Source organism: Prinia subflava, chromosome 15, assembly GCF_021018805.1.
Source record: "Prinia subflava isolate CZ2003 ecotype Zambia chromosome 15, Cam_Psub_1.2, whole genome shotgun sequence".
Lineage (NCBI taxonomy): Eukaryota > Metazoa > Chordata > Aves > Passeriformes > Cisticolidae > Prinia > Prinia subflava.
The window spans coordinates 12,067,233-12,086,888 of NC_086261.1; the positions used below are offsets into that span (position 1 = coordinate 12,067,233).

A 19,656-nucleotide genomic window follows, 5' to 3' on the forward strand; every position below is an offset into this window, starting at 1 on the left:
GGCTGCAGCCCAGACAGCGCCTGGGGACAGTGCCACACCAGTGTCACACCAGTGTCACACCAGTGTCACACGCAGTGTCACACACGGCTCTAACACGTGGCTCCTTCCTGTGCTCCCGTTGAAGTCGGTGAGGAAAGGGCTCACTGAGTTCAATGGAAGCAGCATCTCATTCTCAGTTCCCAGTGCTCTGCCAGGGGCTGTGATCTCCTCGGGTGACATTCTTTCTTGCCGATCACAGAAAAAAAATGATAATGTGGTTTTACTAATTGCAAATAACAGTCTTGATTACAAGTTTTATGTGTTATACAGTTAGATTAGTTTATACCTATAACTCTACATAGTATTTGTGTAAAAATAGCTTTGGAATATTAAAATCATTGCAATAAAATACCTGCAATATAATTATTAAATGTGTTCTTTGGTAGCTAGTCGATTTTTTATGGATGGAATAGTTTTCCTTTTTTAAATCTGAACATTCCTTAACAAACAAAGAGAATGCACTGGTTTAGGTACCATTCAAAAATTTCTTTGCCTAGTTTGAACTTGTTTCCAGGCACTGCACCAGCCAAGTTCAAACTGTGAAACAGCAAAAATCACACTACCGTTCCAAGGAATTCAGACGACTCCACGCTTTGCCGGCTGTGCCCTGGCACAGCCCTCTCTGGAGACCAGCCCTGACCCAGTCCCTACCCACTGGCGTGTACGCAGTACGGATACACTGAACACCTTCATGGCAATGGCTGTGGACATGAAGAGCTGTATCCGAGGAGATGTCTGTTCAATGACAGGAAATCACTATGCTCCAAACCACTAAACAGCCAAGTACGGTGAAGATGAGGATGGGCAAAGGTGTAAGACCAGTGGTCTGTTCCTCTTCTCTTTGCTTCCCGTTTCGTTCCCTCCATCTCACTTTCTTCTTCCTCTCTGTTTTTTGCAAGTCGTCATCCTACTAAAGTGTGTGTCTTAGAACAAAGTCATAATGCAGGTGAAATAAGTCTTTGGTTTCTTTGGACTTATAAATATTATTTTTTTTTCAAATAGTTTTAAGTATAAACCTGCTATTTTGAGGTCCTGGTCTGTCTTTATTTATTTATTTATTTATTTATTTTTTAAAGCTTTTCCACCGAGGTTTTAGTTCGTGGTTATTCCTTCATGCTTTGGTACAAGTGCTTGATGAAGAAGATGAGTTGCCTGAATTGGAGCTGCCCTCGTCTTGCCACTTATCCAGACTCCTCCTCCGTGCATTCATGAAAAAGTTGCTGACGGTGCTCAGCTCCAACCCGAGCTGCTGGGAAATGGTGATTTGTAACTCTTTGGACGGACGCTTATTTTCCTTGAATATTGCATGTAGAGTTCGACGCTGGACATCGGTGAAGACCAACCGAGGCTTTTTGGGTGTATTCCCTCTGTCCTTCCCGTGTTCTTGTTCTTTCCTCTTGCACGCTGCAAGAAAGGGGAGCACAGTTAGAGAGGGCTGGCAGAGGAGTGTGTGGGAGCACAGTACAGGGCAAATTAAGGAAAAAGGACTGTTCATGTCAGCTTCCAAACTTGCAGAGGACGTTACAATCTCTTACTCATTATAAACTGTTACAAGTACAAGGAATAAAAGTTAGAAAATACCTTTCTTGTTGTCTGTTAAAATTCAGCAAGTGCTATTACTGAGAGCCTACATTTTGATGTCACCCATCAGTGCTGAGGATTTAACTATTTAATATCTCTAGGAGGTAGAGTAGGAATTCAGTGAACTCTAAGGTTAACCTTTTACCATTATTAGTTGCTTTCAATCCATTTCTGTAGCTTTTTGTTGACTGAGAAGTAAGGAACTCTGAGAAACCAGGGTGCTACCACAGTCTCACAGGTCAGATGTATTCTGAACAAAAAATCCCATGTTTTGTCATGAAAAACAATGGTATAGCAAATCTTTATAGAATTGTGCCTTATTTAATCTATCATGCCTTCTTTCCCTTTGAGAATGTTATTTTGCTCTACATTATTAAAGGATGCTTGCACTTTGAAATCTGCCTCCCACATCACCTTGAAGGCAGGATCTGATGGGATGTGAGGGAGACTCTCATATCCCTCTGTCAGCCTTCCACTGTCTGCCAGCTCATCTTGTTAGCATTTTGCCAGGATAAAACTTCCTTGGGAGGACAGATTCCTCTATCTCACTTTCAAAATTGTCTGAAGTTGTCTGTTTCCCTTTTTCCTCTAACAATGTCCTTTAATTCTGACTGAGTGATGTGTTTCTGAAGGTAGTATGAATGTTCTTTCTCTGTGTCTGTCTAGTCCTGGCTTTTGTGGAGATCAGTACTGATTAAATGAAGAATTTTGTGCAGTAGCTCTACTTACACCATGGTTATTGGAACGAAAGCAGCAAATTACTTTCCAAAGGTCCTTCCTACAACTTCTATTGCTACCAACAACCAGCCCTGGCATGAGGGTTTCATTGCTTGTGGGTGGTATAAAATAGTCATCCACCTTTTGCACTTGAGAAACAGGAACTGCACAGAGCAGGAGCCAGGAGCTGTGAAGGCTCCTTCTGCTGGCCCAGGCAGGGATCAAGACATTGGTGGCTCAATCCCCTCTGAGGAGAGCCTTTTGAAAAGGTCCTTAACAATAAATATTCCACATACTCTTTCATAAGAAATCACATATCCATCAAATAGACTGGGCTGACAAACTCATGTCTCCTGTTGGGAAGGAGATACTCCTTCAGTCTCCTACAGGTATTTTTGTCTGAAAACCTTTGAAGAATGCTTTGAAGTTACATCCTGACCTCTAAAACACCATGGAGCTTCTGGGCTAAACCCCAGGTTTCCTCATGCACACGAGCCCCTGCTGAAGCCAAACTGCTGAATTCACTGTGGGGATTGCTGCCTGCTGAAATAATCTGCATCCCCACTGGAGGTTAACATTGGCAAATCAAGGGTTAAAAATGCTTTTGCAAGAATAGTCTATTGTTTACTGACAAATATTAAGAATGAGGATACCAACAGCATCTCAGTCTTTTATATGTGTCTGACCATTTGATAATCTGAAATTCCTGGGAGAGCAGCTGCAGGAGCTCAGCATTGTAACAGCCTCAGCCTCCAGCCCTGGCTGCCCCTGCTAACAGGCTCAGGCAGAAAAGGAGACAAACCAGGTGCAGACAACTTTTGCTGTGCTTTGTTTCTGCTCGTGCTGCTTTACACCTTCCTTTTTCAAGGGCTACACAAATTCCACCTTCCGCCCAGATACTACGTCCGGATCACGATCTGTCACAAAATCCCAGCAGCACAAATAGTGTGATCCAGCCAGTGCTGTGCAGTGCCTCAGTGTGAGCCACCACATCACAAATGACAGTCACAGCAGTCACACAAATAGTGTGATCCAGCCAGTGCTGTGCAGTGCCTCAGTGTGAGCCATCACATCACAGATGACAGTCACAGCCGTCGGTACAAGGCCACCTCAATTAGCCATGTGAGCCTCCGGGGCTTCGATCACAAGCTACTACATGAGTTCTCTGAAATAGTAGGGAGTAACAAAAAAACAACCATCTCTTGTGAAACTAGCTTGCATAACACATTGTATTCCTGAACTTGTGCTCATTTCCTGAAATGTAGTATTCCTGAACAATTATTTCCATGGAAAGTGTCTCAAGAGTTACAACATACCTTGTTCCTCAACTTCAATTGTATCAAAACCCTCTTAATTAATGCTAGTGACATCACAGAGGAAACAAAAAACAGTTCATTATTGGGGAAAAAAAAATAAAACCTATCTAGCCTTTGATACAAATAAGCCTATTTTGCTATTTTGCAAATATATTCAGCTCTGCTTCCATTAGCATTTGACAGGGGCAGATTGAGGGCAAAAACTTCCCAACACACTCAATTGTTCCAAGAGCCCTTGCAGTGCCAGGCCTCAGGTTGTGAGCTGCAGGGGTGGATACCACCTCTCATCTTCTGCCTTGTCCAGGCTCAGGAATATTAATAGCACTTAAAAATAAATAATGGTGATAATGAAAAACTGTAATAGGGTTTCCTTGCGATCGTTTTCCCTGCACTGGAGCCAATCAATTTTAATAATAAATTGTAGCTTCCAGCTTGCCAGAGAACAAATGTACACCACGGGATAAATCTGCTCCAACATGAGAGCAGATCCAGAGCAGGCCCGGAGATTGGCCAGCTCACAGGGCTGGGCTGCCAGAGTGGGGCTGCCAGCCCCTCCAACAGCAGCCTGAGCCAGGCTGTGCCTGCTCTGGCCAGGTCCTCCCCTAATGCCAGCCCCTCCCCTCATGTCCGCTGAGGTCAGGCCCCAGAGACATCAGCTGAAATGGCTTTTTTGGAAAAACACCAGAGGCTGTCTTCACAGCCATTTATCACACCCTCCATCTCTCTTTTATCTTACATAGCAGAAGAAAATAACAGTAATTTGCACTGATGTCCTTCTTGTGCTCCTGCCCTTGAGCACTGTAGTGGACCCTGTCCCACAGCACAGACACTGAATTTAGGAGCTCTGCAGGGTGCTGTGCTCCCTAGAGGTGTGCACTTCTCCCAGGACACACCTGCTTGCACCTTGCCCTCACTTCCTGCTCAGCCAGCCCTCTTCTTTGTCTCCAGGCTGCCTGGCTGAGCGATGCTCCCTGTGATGCCTTTTGAAAAAGCCTTTAAGAAAACCTTGTTAGGAAAAAAGAAAAGCAGAGGATAAAGGAAGAGTCACCCTGACTCTGGCGAAACACGTGCAGATATGACAATGTAATATTATCAGTGCCAGGAGGAGCCTTATAAATCCAGTCCTGAACTCTGGCCTCTCCCAGTCACTTCCATCTTCCTCTGCCCTGAGCAACAGATATTTTTGACACTTGCAATTCTCCTGACACAGCCCATCAATCTATTTTTGTCTCCCTTTGTTCCTTCTAAGTCACCCGAGGGATTTGGTCAAGTAGACTTGGCAGACCTCGTGAGGTCTGCACACCCCACTGAGGCCCAGCTGCCCGTGCGTGGTGCAGAGGAGGGCTCTCACCCCTGCAGCCCCACTCTCTGTCAATGTTCTGCTGCAGCCCCCAGCTGGTGCAGCATGGAGGGATTCATTCTGTCCTGCCAGGGGTGGGAACAGGATCGTGTCCCCTATGAAAATGCACTAATTGTCTCTTTAGGTTGAGATAGTGAAGAGGAGGTTTTGCCTATCTGTGATATGAACATTATTCAGTCAGCCTAAAAGTCAAGATAATAGTAAGCTCAGGTGTTAACCCTGATGCTTGATCTAGTGTTTCATCCCTAGAGAATGGAATTCTTTTTTAAATCAAAGGAAAAACCCCTGATTACTATACATCAATTTGCAGGAGCATTTGGTGTGTACACATGTAGCCATTTCTGGCAAACTCCAGCTTTTCTTTCTAAAAACCAGAAGCAAAGAATGAAACTGGCAATGCTCTCAACAAAGTTAATTTCTGATGGTTTCTGGTTTGGTTTGTGAACATAATAAAACATCACCACAAGTTCTGCTGGCTGCTTTTCTGGGAAACCGTCACTGAGGCAGAGGGAATAACAATGGAAAATTTTACTTGGGCAAACCCTGCCCCAAGCCCTGTGGCTGCTTTTGATATCAGAGGGTGACTCTGCCTGAGAGAGGCACTGCTCAGCTGGTGGCCTACTGACAGGAGATGGAAAAGGGCAGACACCGAGGTGGATTTGGGAGGTGTCAGGCCTGGCACTGGGAGAGCTGTGCCCTTACAAGCACATCATGTGAATAACACCTCTGGGGCATGCAGACAGACATACAAACAATGGATCTTTCCCAGTTATCAAAAACTTCATACTTGGGGGAATATGAAAACAAAATAAAAGAGCATATGAGACACAGGCTACCTGGGGGTTAGATGTTACCACATGAACTCAACCCAAGCAAATCTGTTTGTCCTGAATAATAACCACAACTGCTGGGTGACATTCACTCTGATACATCACTGTTCAGTGGTCCCCTGCACTGGGGGGTCCCCATCCTTCTTGACACTGCCCCAGGGTCTTCAAAGGTGTTTGGGAAATGGGATCCCTCTGGAAAGGCTGCGTGAGACAGCCTCCACACACGGCAGCAGCTCGTGGCCATGAGCTCCTGCTGCAGCAGGGCACACAGATCTGATGTTTGAAAGAGCATTCCCTTCAGCTTCAGCCCACTGTGGGATAAGGCCCTTCACAGCCTTTTAGTGAGGAAAGCCTACATGGGTGACACAGGTCATTAGTTGCACCCCAAAGCTTTCTCCTTTCGACTGAAAAGAGTATTGTCTACTCTGAAATGTCTAAGCCCACACTAAATTATTCCTTTTTAATCTTTTAAATTCAGTATTTGGCACTTGTTTCTCTAGTGATTTATATTTACGCTTATCCAGGGTATAAGTGTTTCCATATACCCAGAGATCTCTTGATCTGTATCTCATTTCTCTGCCATCAAATCCAGGGATATGAGTCGTTTCATAACATCAAAAGAGATGAAAATACAAGTGTTTGTATATAGGAAGCTCACAGGATGACATCAGCCTACCAACATACACATCCCAGCTGAGCCAGAACGGTAAACATCTCACTCCTGGGCACTGTATTAAAATGAGTGACCTTAATTTGCTGCCCCTGGAATAATGAAGTGAATCTGCCTGAGGAGTGCTGACTCAGCAGTTCGGGATTCAGGGGTTTACACAAACTGAGTGTTGATGGGTCTGTCACCACTTCAGCGAGCTGACATCACCGTTACGGAATATGTTGCTAAGTGGATCAATCGGGGGAAAGCACCTGATTTCCCTGCGATATCATTTAAAGTAAATGTTAAAATTCTTTAGCTAGGTCTTTAGTTAACCATATTACTGTGACAAATATTTCTTTGCCTAGCATAAGTAATTAGAATTTAATCACTTAAACTACATCTTAATTACCCCAAATGAATTGAAAGGACATTTAATAGCAAAGATTAAATTGCCTTAATGAACGATTTTTTGCGACTACATCAATATTTTAATCGCGTCAGCCAGGTCCGGCCCCCCCGCCCCACGCTGCAGCGGCACGGGCGGCCCCCGGCCGCGGGGTGGCAGCCGCTCCCCGCGGGAGGGGGCGCGCAGGGCGCCCTCGGCAAAGCACCGCGGGAACCGCACCGCTCCGCACCGCTCAGCATCCCACCGCACTGCACCGCATCCCACCGCACTGCACCGCATCCCACCGCACCGCTCCGCATCCCACCGCACCGCTCCGCATCCCACCGCACCGCTCCGCATCCCACCGCACTGCACCGCGGGAACCGCACCGCTCCGCACCGCACCGCATCGCACCGCGGGGACCGCACCGCTCCGCACCTCTCAGCATCCCACCGCACTGCACCGCATCCCACCGCACTGCACCGCATCCCACCGCACCGCGGGAACCGCACAGCACCGCATCGCACCGCGGGGACCGCACCGCTCCGCGGGGACCTCACCGCTTCTCTCTGCACCGCGGGGACCACACAGCACCGCACCGCTCCGCGGGGACCGCACCGTTTTGCACCGCATCCCACCACACCTCACCATGCCTCATGGCACCGCATCCCACGGCACCGCGGGTTCCCTAAGGCACCGCACCGCGCCATGGTCTCCTCACCCGCGCTGCCGCTCCGTCCCGCACGGAACCGCGGCACCCCTCTGCGGAGAGCCAGCCGCTCCCTTCACTGCGCTCCGCACAGCGCAGGCTGGAAAGCACGGCCCGCTGCTGCTCTGCTGTGCTGTGCTCCGCTCTGTGCCGCGCCCCGCCTCCGCGCCCGGCCCGCCCGGCCCGCAGCCCCGCCCGCCGCGCACCTGGCCGTGCGCTCCGCACCCTCCGCGCCTCCCGCCCCGCCCCGCCCGCGGGTCCGTGGGATAGACCCGGGTGCGGGGCCACACCGGGTCCGTCGGCCCGGCCCGCTGACCCCGCCTCCGAGCTGTGCGAGCGAATCCTCCGCAGGCCTCCGAGGCGTTCGGGTGCTGTCTCCAGCGTCAGGTGGGGTCATTGCTCCCCCTCCCGCATCCCCAGTAGGAGACTTTGCTACAGCAGCCGAAAATTGAGCTTCTGAGCGATGGAAGAGACGCAATCCGTTGCAAAACCTTCACTGCGACACCGAAGATCGCCAGATTCACTGAAAAATCGGGTCGCTCCTCTGGTTCCACCTCTAAGGACCGGCCGGCCGGTCTCCCCTTCCCCGGCTCCAATTTTTGAGTCCTCCATCAACTCATGTATTCAAAATAACGAGATGTGTTTCAAATAAAGGAGAAATGAGTCAGCGATGACAAAAAGAACTTCCTCTGGCTGGGGGGGACATTAAGGGAGCCGTTTGGCAGCCTGCATGTGCGGGGAGAAATGGGGGAAAAGGGGCTGCGGGAAACTCCCGCCTGTGGCCCAGTTCTTATCGGCGGGATTGTGATGCATGTGACAACGAGTGCACAATTCTGCGCCCTACAAAAATCCAGAACTGAACCCGGACTCACTTCAGTGCTTCTGCACCCATGCGTTAAGGAGGAGCCCCCCGCGCCATCCGATTCAAATCTTTGCTCTGTCTGAAGCAGCGACATTTCCAGCTGCGCCAGCCAGCGCCCGCACACGCCGGGGCCGCGCTCCGCACCCCTGCGGAACAGCAGCCATCCATCGAGCTTTAATTGCCGTTTGGGCCGGACGGAAAATGTCACCACTGAGGCTTCCTATCGCCCTAAAATGGGGAAAAAATGCAAACTATTGTTCGGCTAATAAATTGTTCCTATGAATTAGTCTTTCGGCATCATAAAACTGACTTCTTAAGCAAAACGGCTCAAGTCAGCTGCGTTTCCAAAGAGAGTCTGTCACCATCGGTCACTTCTCTGTCTGTGTATAATTAATCCAGGTAGATTTATGTCTGAAACGCCAATCGACGTTTATCGATTTGATCATGGAAGCACCCGACGCGCGGCCGTGCTGGGTCCCGGTCGGTCCTCAGGAAGAGCTCCCCACGATGTCTGCAGTCTTCAGGTGAACTTCACCAGCGGCTCAGCAACAGCTCCTGAGCTTCAGCCACCTTAGAACTCCCTGGAAACTAACTCGTCCCTTGTGTGGGGCTTATGCGGGCCCTTCGGCTCCCCAGACAGTTGAAGGCTGCCTGAGGCAAAGCAGGAGCGGTGGTTTAATGCCGGTACAGGCAAAGCCAGGCACCGACGCATACGTGGCCTGTGTGTTTCCAGATGATTTTGTCTCAATCTGATCATCACGTTTCCTCCTGACTGCAAAAGGCAGATCGCACACGCCAGAACCCAGCTGTAGCACCGGCAGGAGCCCGGGCTCCCTACCGGTGGCACCCGCAGCGGGCACAATCCTGGTGCCACGCACCTCTCCTCTCCTGAGGCACCCCGACCCCTCTGGCCGGCTGAGTTACCGCGCTGGGGGGAGCTCTCGTCCCCTCTGGCCACGCACCCGTTCGAAGGCACTCATCCCCAGAGCAGGTTCCCTCAGGGCTCTGCCCTGCCGGGAGCCGCTCCCGCCGCGGGCAGCCCGTGCGCCCAGCCCGGCTGCCGCAGCACCGCGGCGCTAATTGCCGCTGCCGCTAGGTACGATCGATACGATGCTGCTCCCCACGGGGCCCGGCAGCCGTGGGGAGGCTCAACAAGCACCTGCGCCCGGCTGCGGGCGGGCTCTCCCATGAACCGGAGGGGGCTGGCCGGGCCCCGGCCGGCCGCGGGGCTCGCCCGGGAGCGGGGCCGCCGGGGCGGAGGCGGAGCGGGCCGGCAGGAGGTCGCTGTCCGTGGTGCTGAAGGCGGGCAGGGCCTCGCTCGTTCCTCGCTCGCGGGGAACGAGAGGACGGAGCCGGCCTGGGGGCGGCGCGGGGCCCGGCGCTCCCGGCGCTGCCCGGAGCCGCCGCCGCTGCCCGGTGCGGGCGGGGTGCCCGGGCCGGCGGGGCCGCTCCCGCCCGCCCGCGGTCAGTAGATGGCGCAGAACCCCCGGGAACCGAGGGGCGACGGGCGAGGGCTGCGGACAGCGCGATGGCCCCGGCCGGTCGGGGCGGCCACCGCGCCCCCAGCCCCGCTGTGTGACCCCGGGGCGGCCCCGGCGGCAGCCACGGGCGGGAGCGGCCCGGTTTTGAGGCTGTTTGATTCAAACGGCAGCGAGGGTGGGACCGGGGCACGGCCTCCGGGTGCCGCCCCGCCACGCGGCGGGTAATTAAAACAAACAAACAACCGAGCGAACTCACGCACGAACGAACAGGTGGGGGCCGAGCCGTGCTGCTGGGGCGGAGGCTGTGCCGGGCCGGGCGCGGGGCGGGCCCGGCCCAGTGCGGAGGAACGCGGCTCGCCCGGCCCGCTCCTCCTCCTCCCGCTGGGCAAACATTAACGAAGGGCAAACGCGGCTGTAAATCAATCCCGCCGAAGGACGCGGCAGGCAAACAAGTGCCCCCCAGCGCTTCCCCGGCTGCGCACCGGGCGCTGCGGTGGCTGGCACGACTGCTCCGGGTGTTTTCGCACCCTCCGATCCCTCCGGGACGGGGCACTTGCCTCGGCCCGAGCACAGCACCGGCAGCGGCGGAGCGGCTGCTGGCACGGCCCAGGGTGCTCCGAGCCAGGCCCGGGCCGTCCCCGTCCGGGAGATCCGCAGGGTCGGGAAGGGAAGGGCCTCTCCCCCGGGGCCGGCCCGCGCTCGGAGTGTCGCCGGTGAAGGCCCCGGTCGATGCCCCCCGCCTCCCTGATGCAAATACCTTTATGCAAAGTGCCCGCAGGGTAAATATTAAACAGCTCCTAATGAGGCCACCGGGGCCGGGGCGGCCCCGACCTTCCCGGCGCGCTCGGGGGCGGCGGCGGGCGAGAGGTGCAAACGGCGTCATTAGATTTCATATTTAATGTGGAAAACGCTCTGATTACTCCATCGATTTCTTTACAGTTAATTTGGCGAGAATTCCTCGCCGGCTTCCTAAGGCTTCAGCTTAGCCGAGATTCACATTAGGAGGGAGAAAAGATAAGAGGAGGGGAAGAAAGAAGGCGCAGCTATGAAAAACCCCAGTCAGGCAAACAGGGAGCAGTTTTGGAGGGACAGGCCTGCCCCCTCCTGAGAGCCGCGGGCCAGCGCGGGTTCCCCACGGCCCTTCCCTGCTGACACCCACCCGGGGAGCCCCCAGCGAGGGGCCCTTCGGGACGCGCTCGCTCGGAGGAGGCACATCGGCACAGCACTCCCTCCGGCAGTAGATCCCGAGGAGCCTTGGGCTCCCTTACACTTCGCAAGATGCGTCTTTGCCACGTTTTCCCCGGCCGCTGCCCTTTCTCCCGATCGGCGGGCCCGTGAGAGGCCGGCGGGCAGTCGCAGTTCCAACAATGAATGCCTCGAAGCAGATTATTTTTTTTCTGAACAAGACAAAGTGGGGGTGGTTTTTTTGGGTTTTTTTTTTTGTTTTTTTTTTTTCTTTATCCCCTCCCGTTTCCTCTCTCACACACACGCGAAAAAAACCACCAACCCTGAAATAAATGCAGCCTTAAATCCCAGCAGGCTGCAGAAGGGATGTACTTTTCCGTTTAATTGTATTTATTTTTTCGGCGTCCCTTCACAGCCCTTCCAAATGTCAATGAAGGCGAGGGGGAGGGAGGGAAGGCTAACAGAGAGACAGTCAAATAGATAAATATTCAGTGATAGAGAGGGGAGAGAGAGTGGGACAGACAAAGGAAAAAAAGAACAGAGAAGAGAAGGGAGATGGGATGAATAAGATGGAGGCTGGAAGAGGTCAGCTTTGCAATTAGCAGTTCTGCTTACATTTCAAGAGACAGCCCAGGAAGTGTCAAGACCTCAATCCTGCTTCCATGTAACTACCAATTTTTCTTCTATTTGTCGGAGCTTCTGTAATCTGGGAGGTAGGAATCCCCCAGGGACGGCTGGAAGGGGCAAATACTCAAGATAAAGTGCAAGGCGAGACCGCGAGGCCTAAAATAAGCAAGCTCCATCCCCCTCACTGCCTCCCGGTTGTTGCCTGCAGGAAATCAGAAAGGGAAGAAACGAAGGCGGCTCTGGGTATTTATCTACCTGATAATTCTCTAAACGCCCGGGAGTGAGTTATAATTCGGACGTGAAATTTAATTTGCGTCGGCTGCAGTAATTTATGTTATTTTGAATTGATGTTCATACATCAATATCAATTGGGGCAGATTTTTACCACTTAGTAAGATCATCACACATTTAAAACCTGCACAAAATAAAATCGATACTTTATGCATTTACGGCCGGTGGCGGGGAGCGCGGCGCGGAGGGGCGCGGAGGCTGCGCGGGGCGGGGCGGGGGCCCCGGGCCCGCCCCGCCGACAGGGACACGGCGCTATGCAAATGCCCACGTGCTGCCGGAGCCCCGGTGGGCAGCGCAGCCCCCGGTACGCGGGGAGAGCCCCCAGGGCCCGGCCGGGCTGCGAGGGACGCGGGGACGCGCGGGAGCGGGCGGCACACCCCGGCCCCCCCGTGCTGCCAGCCCCTCTTGGCCCCGGGGAAGCTGTTCCTGTAAGGTGCCAGCTTTCGGGTTTCATCGGAAAGGGGAGGCGGAATAATGAGGCTTTGTCTCTCTAACGGGATTACCGGGATCCGTTTATGAGAGGGCAGCGCTGAGGTGGCTGAAGAAGGGGCGGTTTGGGGGCAGAAGCGAACAATGGGACCCTCCGGAGCCGGCAGCTGGGCAGAGCAGGGCCGCCTCCCCCCCTCCCGGCCCTGCAGCAGCCGGGGCTGGCAGAGCTTCCCGGCCGGCAGCGCCAGGGGAGGGATGCCAGCAGGCTCCGAATCGAGGGGTTGTTTCCAGTATCGATCTATGCAAATGAGCCGAGATTCAGGTCGACCAAATTGTCGTAAAAACACGCTCCAAATCGAAGAAAGTTCGCCTTAGCAATCGTTACGGGGATATTGGAAACACAAACTCCATCCTCCTCTCCTGGGTAGCACCAGCAAGACGAGGGTTTTCGCCGGTGGGGTGGCTGCTGAGAAAGGGGAGGCGGAAAGGGCAGATTCTGAGAGCTCAGACCTTTGAAACTGACTCCGCAGGAGTTGAAGCCAAAGAGAGCAACGTCCTCCCACCGGCGGGCACCCAAAGGCCAGCTACAGCGGGGAGGGAGGCCCTGCCCCGCACCCTTCCTAGCTCTGCTTTAGGTTTCTGGAACAAGGTGGTTGACAGAAAATAGGAACGGAGCACGGTGGTGGCCCAGCTGCGTCCTGCACACTCGGGAAACGGTCGCAAGTTGTCACCGTCGCGGTAGCTGAAAACGCAAGACCCGTTGTGCTTTTAAAAGGAGAAAGATTTGGCCGTTCCCTTATTTTTGTCTGTGAAACGGATCAGTGACCCCGGCTCCAACTCGGATTGACTGTCTTGCGTTCTCCAGGGACAAATTAATGGAGACCTATCACTTAATTAACAAACCCTCACTCACGGTATATTAAACCCGGGCTCTGCACCGGGAGCGCAGACGGGAGGGTTTGGGGAGGCGGCGGCAGAGCACAGGTACGGACGGGGAGGGCCATTTCTGAGCACACAATACGGACCCGCTCGGAGCACACCGGGCACAGGCGCCGACAGCGGGGCCAGGCTCTGGAGCAGCGAAGCCACGACATGGATGGTTTGTCTCACGCAGAGACATCCACGCGAAACTCAAACTCCGCGGCCTAATGATAACTACAACCGGTTAAAAAAAATAATTAAGAAATCCAACGATTTTAGCCAACGGCATTTCTCGGCCACCGCTCGCCCGTCGGGCTCGGCTCATTCGCGCCAAACGCCTGTCCCCGGTCACCCAGCCCGAGCGGGACGCTGGCCCCGAGCCCCGCCGCCACCGGAGCCCACCGCCCCCGACACAAAGCAGACACCGACTCCTCTCGGCGGCGCATTACGGGGGCTCCCCCGTACCCCGTCCGTGGGCCCGCTCGGGCCCGGTTCAGCCGCCAATCCGAGCATTTCCGCCTCGCCCTCCCCGTTCCGGGCAGCGTCGCCGCCGGCCGGTGCGGCTTTCGGCGGCGTCCCGTTACCGGGAGCGCTGGGCGTCGTTCTGCCGGCGGCAGGCGAGCCTGGCGGGTGCGCCCCGGCCGAGGAACGGGGAGAGCCGGGGCGCCGCAGTGCGCAGCCCGAGCCCCGGCTCGGCTTTGTCTGAGTGCGGCGCAGAGCAACCGGACGGTGCCGGTGAGCCGAGCCGGGAGAGCGAGAGGGGAAGGGAGAGAAACGGAGCGGCGGAGCCGGGGATCGGTGCAGCTCTTCAGGGACAGGCAAGGACCGGGGCGGCCTGCCCAGGCCCGAGGCCCCGCTCTGCCGCTGCCGTGCCCCGACCACCCCGCAGCGGGCTCACCTGCAAGCCGTAGAGCAGACATCCGCTGAAACTCCGGCTCCTGGAGCCACTTCCACATTCTGCGGAAGGTCTCCCGGCCGGATTTGAGCTTGCTCCAGGGCTTGGGGTTCCTCAGCAGGTCTGAGAGCGTCCCTTGAGAGCGGCATAGCACCCTCTGGGCGAAGATAGCCTGGGGGATGCTGTACCGCTTGAGCTCGGTGGTGATCCTCTGAGCTACTTCTTTGGTATTGATTTCTTCCATTTGCCCTGAATTACTTCCACTGTTGACCTGCGAACCAGTTACAGAAGGGTTTTGCTCCCTGGCAGAGCCCAGGATCTGCCCGTGGCTCTGGGCATTCAAGTGGGCATGGGGGTGGTGTGGGATCCCGTTGATAGGCACCATGCCAGCGGAGGTGGGGGTGAGGTGTTGGTCGCCATGCCTGGCTAACATGGCAGGGTGGTGGGCTTCAAATCCGTTTGGGGTGAGCATTTTCTCGGCGGGCATGGTGGCACTGGGGTGAGCGTAGTGGGGCAGCCCTTGCTGGGAGTTGTGGATGCTCCCCAGGCCCGATCCAGACAACGGAGAGAGGCTCTGCCCCATGCCGGTAACATCCTTGTGGTAGGGGGTGTAGAGATTGTTCATAGACGCCAGACCCCTCTCGTCCCGCATGAGCGTGAAGCTGCCGCTCACGTTGCCCGGTATCCGCTGGTGGGGATGGTGATGGTGGTGATGGTGGTGGTGGTGGTGAGGGAACTTGTCCGAGACCGTCGAGATGGGAGGTAGAGGCTGCAGAGGGGTTAACGTGGTGTAGGTGCTGCTCATGCTCATGCCGGGGGGTGTCTCGCAGGCCATGGTCATGGTGGGGTGCAGGGGGCCGGTCAGCGCGTGCTCGGGCGGCCGGTGGTGGTGGTGGTAGTCGCCGCCGTCGAGGATGGACGCCATGCCCATGGAGCGCGGGTGGGCCGGCAGGTGGCTGCCGCGGTGGGCCACCGTGCTCCGGTGGTGGGGGCTGCCGCTCATCAGGTCGGCGGCGGCGGGCACCGGCTCATGGCTCACCCCGTGCAGATCGCCGATGTTCTCCATCGCCAGCTGCGCGTTCATCGTCGGCCGTGCGGGCGGCGGGACCGCACATCTATCTGGTGGGCGGCGGGGCGTCCAGGAGCTCTTGGCGGCGGCCGGTTGCTCCCGCGGGCCGGCGGCGGCGGGCGAGCGCTGCGGGCTGGTGGTGGCGGTGCTGCTGCTGCTGTTGCCGGGCTGCTGGCTTTCCCGGTTTCGGTTGGGTTTTTTTTTTTTTTCCTTTTAATTTTTATTTTGTGGCAATGTATTTATTTATTTTTTCCCGCTGCTGGCCGGGCCGGTCCTAGGGCCGCCGCTCCCTCAGGCCGGGCCCCGCAGCCGCGGCCGCGGCGGGTGTGTGGCCGCGTCCCTCGCCATCCCCAGCCATGGCTCTCTCTGCGCCCCGCGCTCCGACACCGCTCCGTGCTGCAGCGCCGCCGCCGCCCGCACCGCGCATGCGCGCGGCGCCCCCGCCCGCCGCCGCCCCGCCCCGTGACGTCACCGCCCCTATTTATGGGGCGAGCCCCGCGCGGCGGCGCCCAGAGTCGCGGAGCCGCTGCCCCGCGCCCGCGCCCCCGCCCCGGGCACAAAGGGCCGCTCCGCCCCGCCCCCGCGGCGGGCAGGGACGCCCGCCCCGCCCCTTCGGTGACTCCGCGTTTTCCGCGAGCGCGGAGCCTCCTCACCTCACCGGGAGCTTCCGGAGGTGACATCGGACCGCCCTGCCCCGGCGCCCCCGCGGGCCGTGCCCCCCTGTCCCCCGCACTCCCCGCCGTATCCACTCACGTTGTCCCGCAGCCGCCTGCCCCGGTATCGCTCCTCTCAGGTGCTCTGAGGGGAAAGTTCCCGTTGCCCGGCCCGGGGATGGGCGGTGGGAGCCCCGCGGCGCCGCGTCCCGGGGTCAACCCTGCGGCTCGGCTCCCGCGCCCCCCCAGCACTCCCCGAGGTCCCGCGGGTCCGGCCGGGCGGTGCGATGGGGAGGGACCCCCCTGCAGCCCCCGCCGGGGACTCCGGGCGTGCCCGGCAGTGCAAGGCGAGCATATGTCCCGAGGCGCCCAGCAGCCGGACATGCCGCTGGTTTTCTTTTATTTTTTCTTCAAAAAGAAAGAAAAGGAGGCGGAGGAGAAAGAACAAGCGAGCTCACCCGCCGGCCCCCCTCGTTAGCTAAGGTGCCTTTATGCTGGAAGAAAGGGCAGATGTGCCTATTGTTCGCCCATTAACAATAACGAACCACGCCGGGCAGAGTGCAGCGTGTGCGCGGCCCAGAGCGGCGGGAGGGACGGGCCGAGCCGAGCCGAGCCGCGGGAGAGCCGCGGGGCCGCAGCCGGGCAGCACCGGGCCGGTGGCGCACAAAGGCCGCTGCCGCTTCCCCCCGCTCTGCTGTCGGGGACCGCGGTTGCTCTCGGCACCCCGCGGAGCCGCCTGTCCCCATCGCCCCAGCCGGGCCCGGGGACAGAGAGCGGATCTCCGCCGCGCCGGGGCTCAGACCGGGCCCCGGTGTCTTTTACACGGAGGGGGGATAGGACTTGAGCACCTGTCCTAGCAAAGCCCGCACCAGCGGCACGCAGAGCGAGGGCAAACCGCTCAAGACCACGGAGGTCTGTGCCGGGGGCGGTGTCACCCGGAAAGCTCCAAGGCCCCTTCCCTGACAGAGGCAGGAGTCGCTGCCAGCGGCCCCACGGGGAACGGAGGCTGCGGGGACAGAGGCAGGAGTCGGTCCTAGGGCAGAGTCCCGCTGGCAGCGAGCTGAAATCAACCCCTGGGGTTACTATTCGAGGAGCTGTTGCCCTAACTTTAGGGACAAGGCCTGCGGAGATTCCCCTCGGTCCGGGGGAAGGGCACGGCTCGGGACCCCGAGGGGTCTCGCTGTTCTCCGGTTCATCGAGGCAGCGAGAGCTCTCTCCCCGCGCTGTGAGCCCAAAGTGCCGCAGCAGCGGCCGAGCCTGGGGCTGCGGCGGGGCCTCGGCGAGGAGCCCCATGGCCGGAGCCAGGCCTGGCCCCGCTCCTGCCCTGCTGCCCGTCCACAGCGCCCGCGGGAGCCGGTGCGGCCCCGCCGCGGGATGCGGCATGGCCACCGAGCCTCACACCGAAGCGTCTGGGCCGTCCTCCCGCACCCCCGCCCCGCAGCGAGGCGCGGAGGTGAGCGGGAGCCCCCCGGTGCCCCTCGCCCAGGCACCCCCGCACTGCTGGGTTGCTCACGGGCACCGTGCCCTGCGAGCCCGGCGTGCGGGCTGCTGTCCGTGCGGGGCTGCGAGTGCACGACCTGCGTGTGCCCGCGCTCGGGGACAGCAAAAATCACCGGGCGCCGGGAGCTCGCAGGAAACTTTCAAAATCACAACTCTCGTCTGTGTGTTGCGTGTATGACCCTGGAAGCGAGTATACTTTCTCGCCTCTATAAATTCACTATTTCCACAGCGGTTTTATGTATTTTCCCGAAATTAACACACACATACAAACACACACACGCACACTTTTGAACTATTGAAGGCCGTCTGCGAAAGAAATCAATTGCTCACTGCCGTTCATTTTCCCTGGGAGCAAGGAGCTCCCCCGTATTTTATTTTGTGTTTAAAAAAAATCCCACATACAGATTCCGCACTGTTCCTACCACCCCAGCTTATGATAGCGAGAAATAGACAAGGAAAGGTATATCTGCCAAAGAAGAAAAATAAACCTGAAACCTAATCAATGGCCTCAGAAAATGTTTAGGATAAAATAAAATACAATATAATAATATACAGAAATAAAATGCAATAATAAAATAATCGAGAACGTTTCGAGACCGAAGTGAACAGCTGTGATTGTTTCCCAAGCTAACGCAAGGTGATGTCACAGATCTAATCGAAACATTGTCAGCTTCTTCATTATCAATATCTGTACACAATTTACAGTTTAATTAAAAATATTTAATCTCAGTGTATTTAGCGATTAGTTATCAAAGCAAACGTCATAGCGAATATGTTACTCCCTCGAGTTTGTAGGAAATTGCAACATCAAATTTTTCGTCAAGAAATGAGTATAAACCCGACCGCAAACAATTTGGAGAGTCCTGTGACACGCCGGCCTCCGTCGAGGTTCAGTCTCTAACCTTAGAAAAAGTGGCCGTAAACGCATAACATAAACGCACCCAGCTCCCCTCAGCCCTACACGCATCTTTTATTTTTAAAATATTTTTTCCTTTAGTCTGGGGTGAGCCAACGACGAAGCGGCTCTGGCGCGCAAAAGCCGCCGGCGCGGAGCACAGAGCCGGACCTCGGGCCCGACGATCGCGGTCCCGTCTCAGCTTCAGAGTGCCCCGGGACTCCGGGATGGGCTCGCAGGAGCCCGGGAAAGGGGGGACGAGGCCAGCACACCTCCCCGCAGCCTCCGCTCTCCGCCGTCGGGGATGCCCGTGCGTGGGCTCCCCTCGTCGCGGACCTCGGCACGGTTCCCCCGCGGAGCTTCCCGCCCCGCTGGCGAAGGGCGAGCGCCAGAGAGAGCTCATTTCGGTGCGCTAATCAATTACTGCTTGTGCAGTCAAGTACCATATATTTAACAGAATAATCGTTACCGCCCTTAAGTCTTTATTTGATCAGCAGATACTCGGAGCGGACTTAAAACGCAACTTTGCTTGTTTGAATTGCGTGGCGTGTGTGTGCTTTTTAAATCCGAGCTAATGACACCATGAAACGACCGTAATCTCCCGCTTGACGCCAGCAAACACCGCGCGGGCACCGGGGCCCGCCCGACGGGGCGGCCGGCCCGGGGCAGCGATCGCAGCGCGCTGCAACCGACCGGACAGAGTTGGTTTCCTTTCCTTTTTCTTTTCTTCCCCCTTTCTTTTCTTTTTTTTCCTTTAATTCATTTTTATTTGCATTATATTTTTCTACTTTGATTTTCTTTTAACGGTGTGCGAGGGGGCTGCCGCCGCCCGCGCCCTCCCGCGCCTCCTGCGCGGTGACAGCTTGCGGCATCGGGTCCCCTCGCACGGGGAGCGTGTCAAAGGTGACGCTCGAAGGCTCCCAAAGCCAACAGCTGCCGGGGGGGATTAACTTTTCCAGACTTTCCCCTGTCGAGCTTCTTGGAAACTTGCTTGGCGACAAAAACATATACATCTGTCGGGGGCAGGCAGAGAACAGAGGGCTGCGCCGGCCGGGGCAGGTGGGGGAGGGCCCGGCTTTCAGGGGAAGCTGCGGCGCGGCGGGGGCTCGCTGCGGGTGCCCGCCCGGGGGGGTCCTGTCTTTCCCCCTCCCGCAGCCCTCACCCCCGGGCCCGGACTCCTGCCCGAGGGGAGCCTCGTGGAACCCAGGGTCGGCAGCGCGGTGTCCGAACTCGCTCCCAGCCGGCCCCTGCCGCCCGCC

The 19,656-nt window shown here is 56.6% G+C and overlaps 1 protein-coding gene across 1 annotated transcript; it reads right to left on the reverse strand.

Annotated features, from left to right (window-relative positions):
- Positions 1-626: 626 nt before the first annotated feature.
- On the reverse strand, positions 627-15,790 carry ONECUT1 (one cut homeobox 1). Its single transcript, XM_063412668.1, has 2 exons — positions 14,284-15,790; positions 627-1,443 (listed from the first exon to the last, which is right to left on the reverse strand). Exons 1-2 carry the CDS (start codon positions 15,362-15,364, stop codon positions 1,151-1,153), a joined length of 1,374 nt encoding a protein of 457 aa, XP_063268738.1. The 5' UTR covers positions 15,365-15,790; the 3' UTR covers positions 627-1,150.
- Between the last annotated feature and the right edge of the window lie 3,866 nt (positions 15,791-19,656).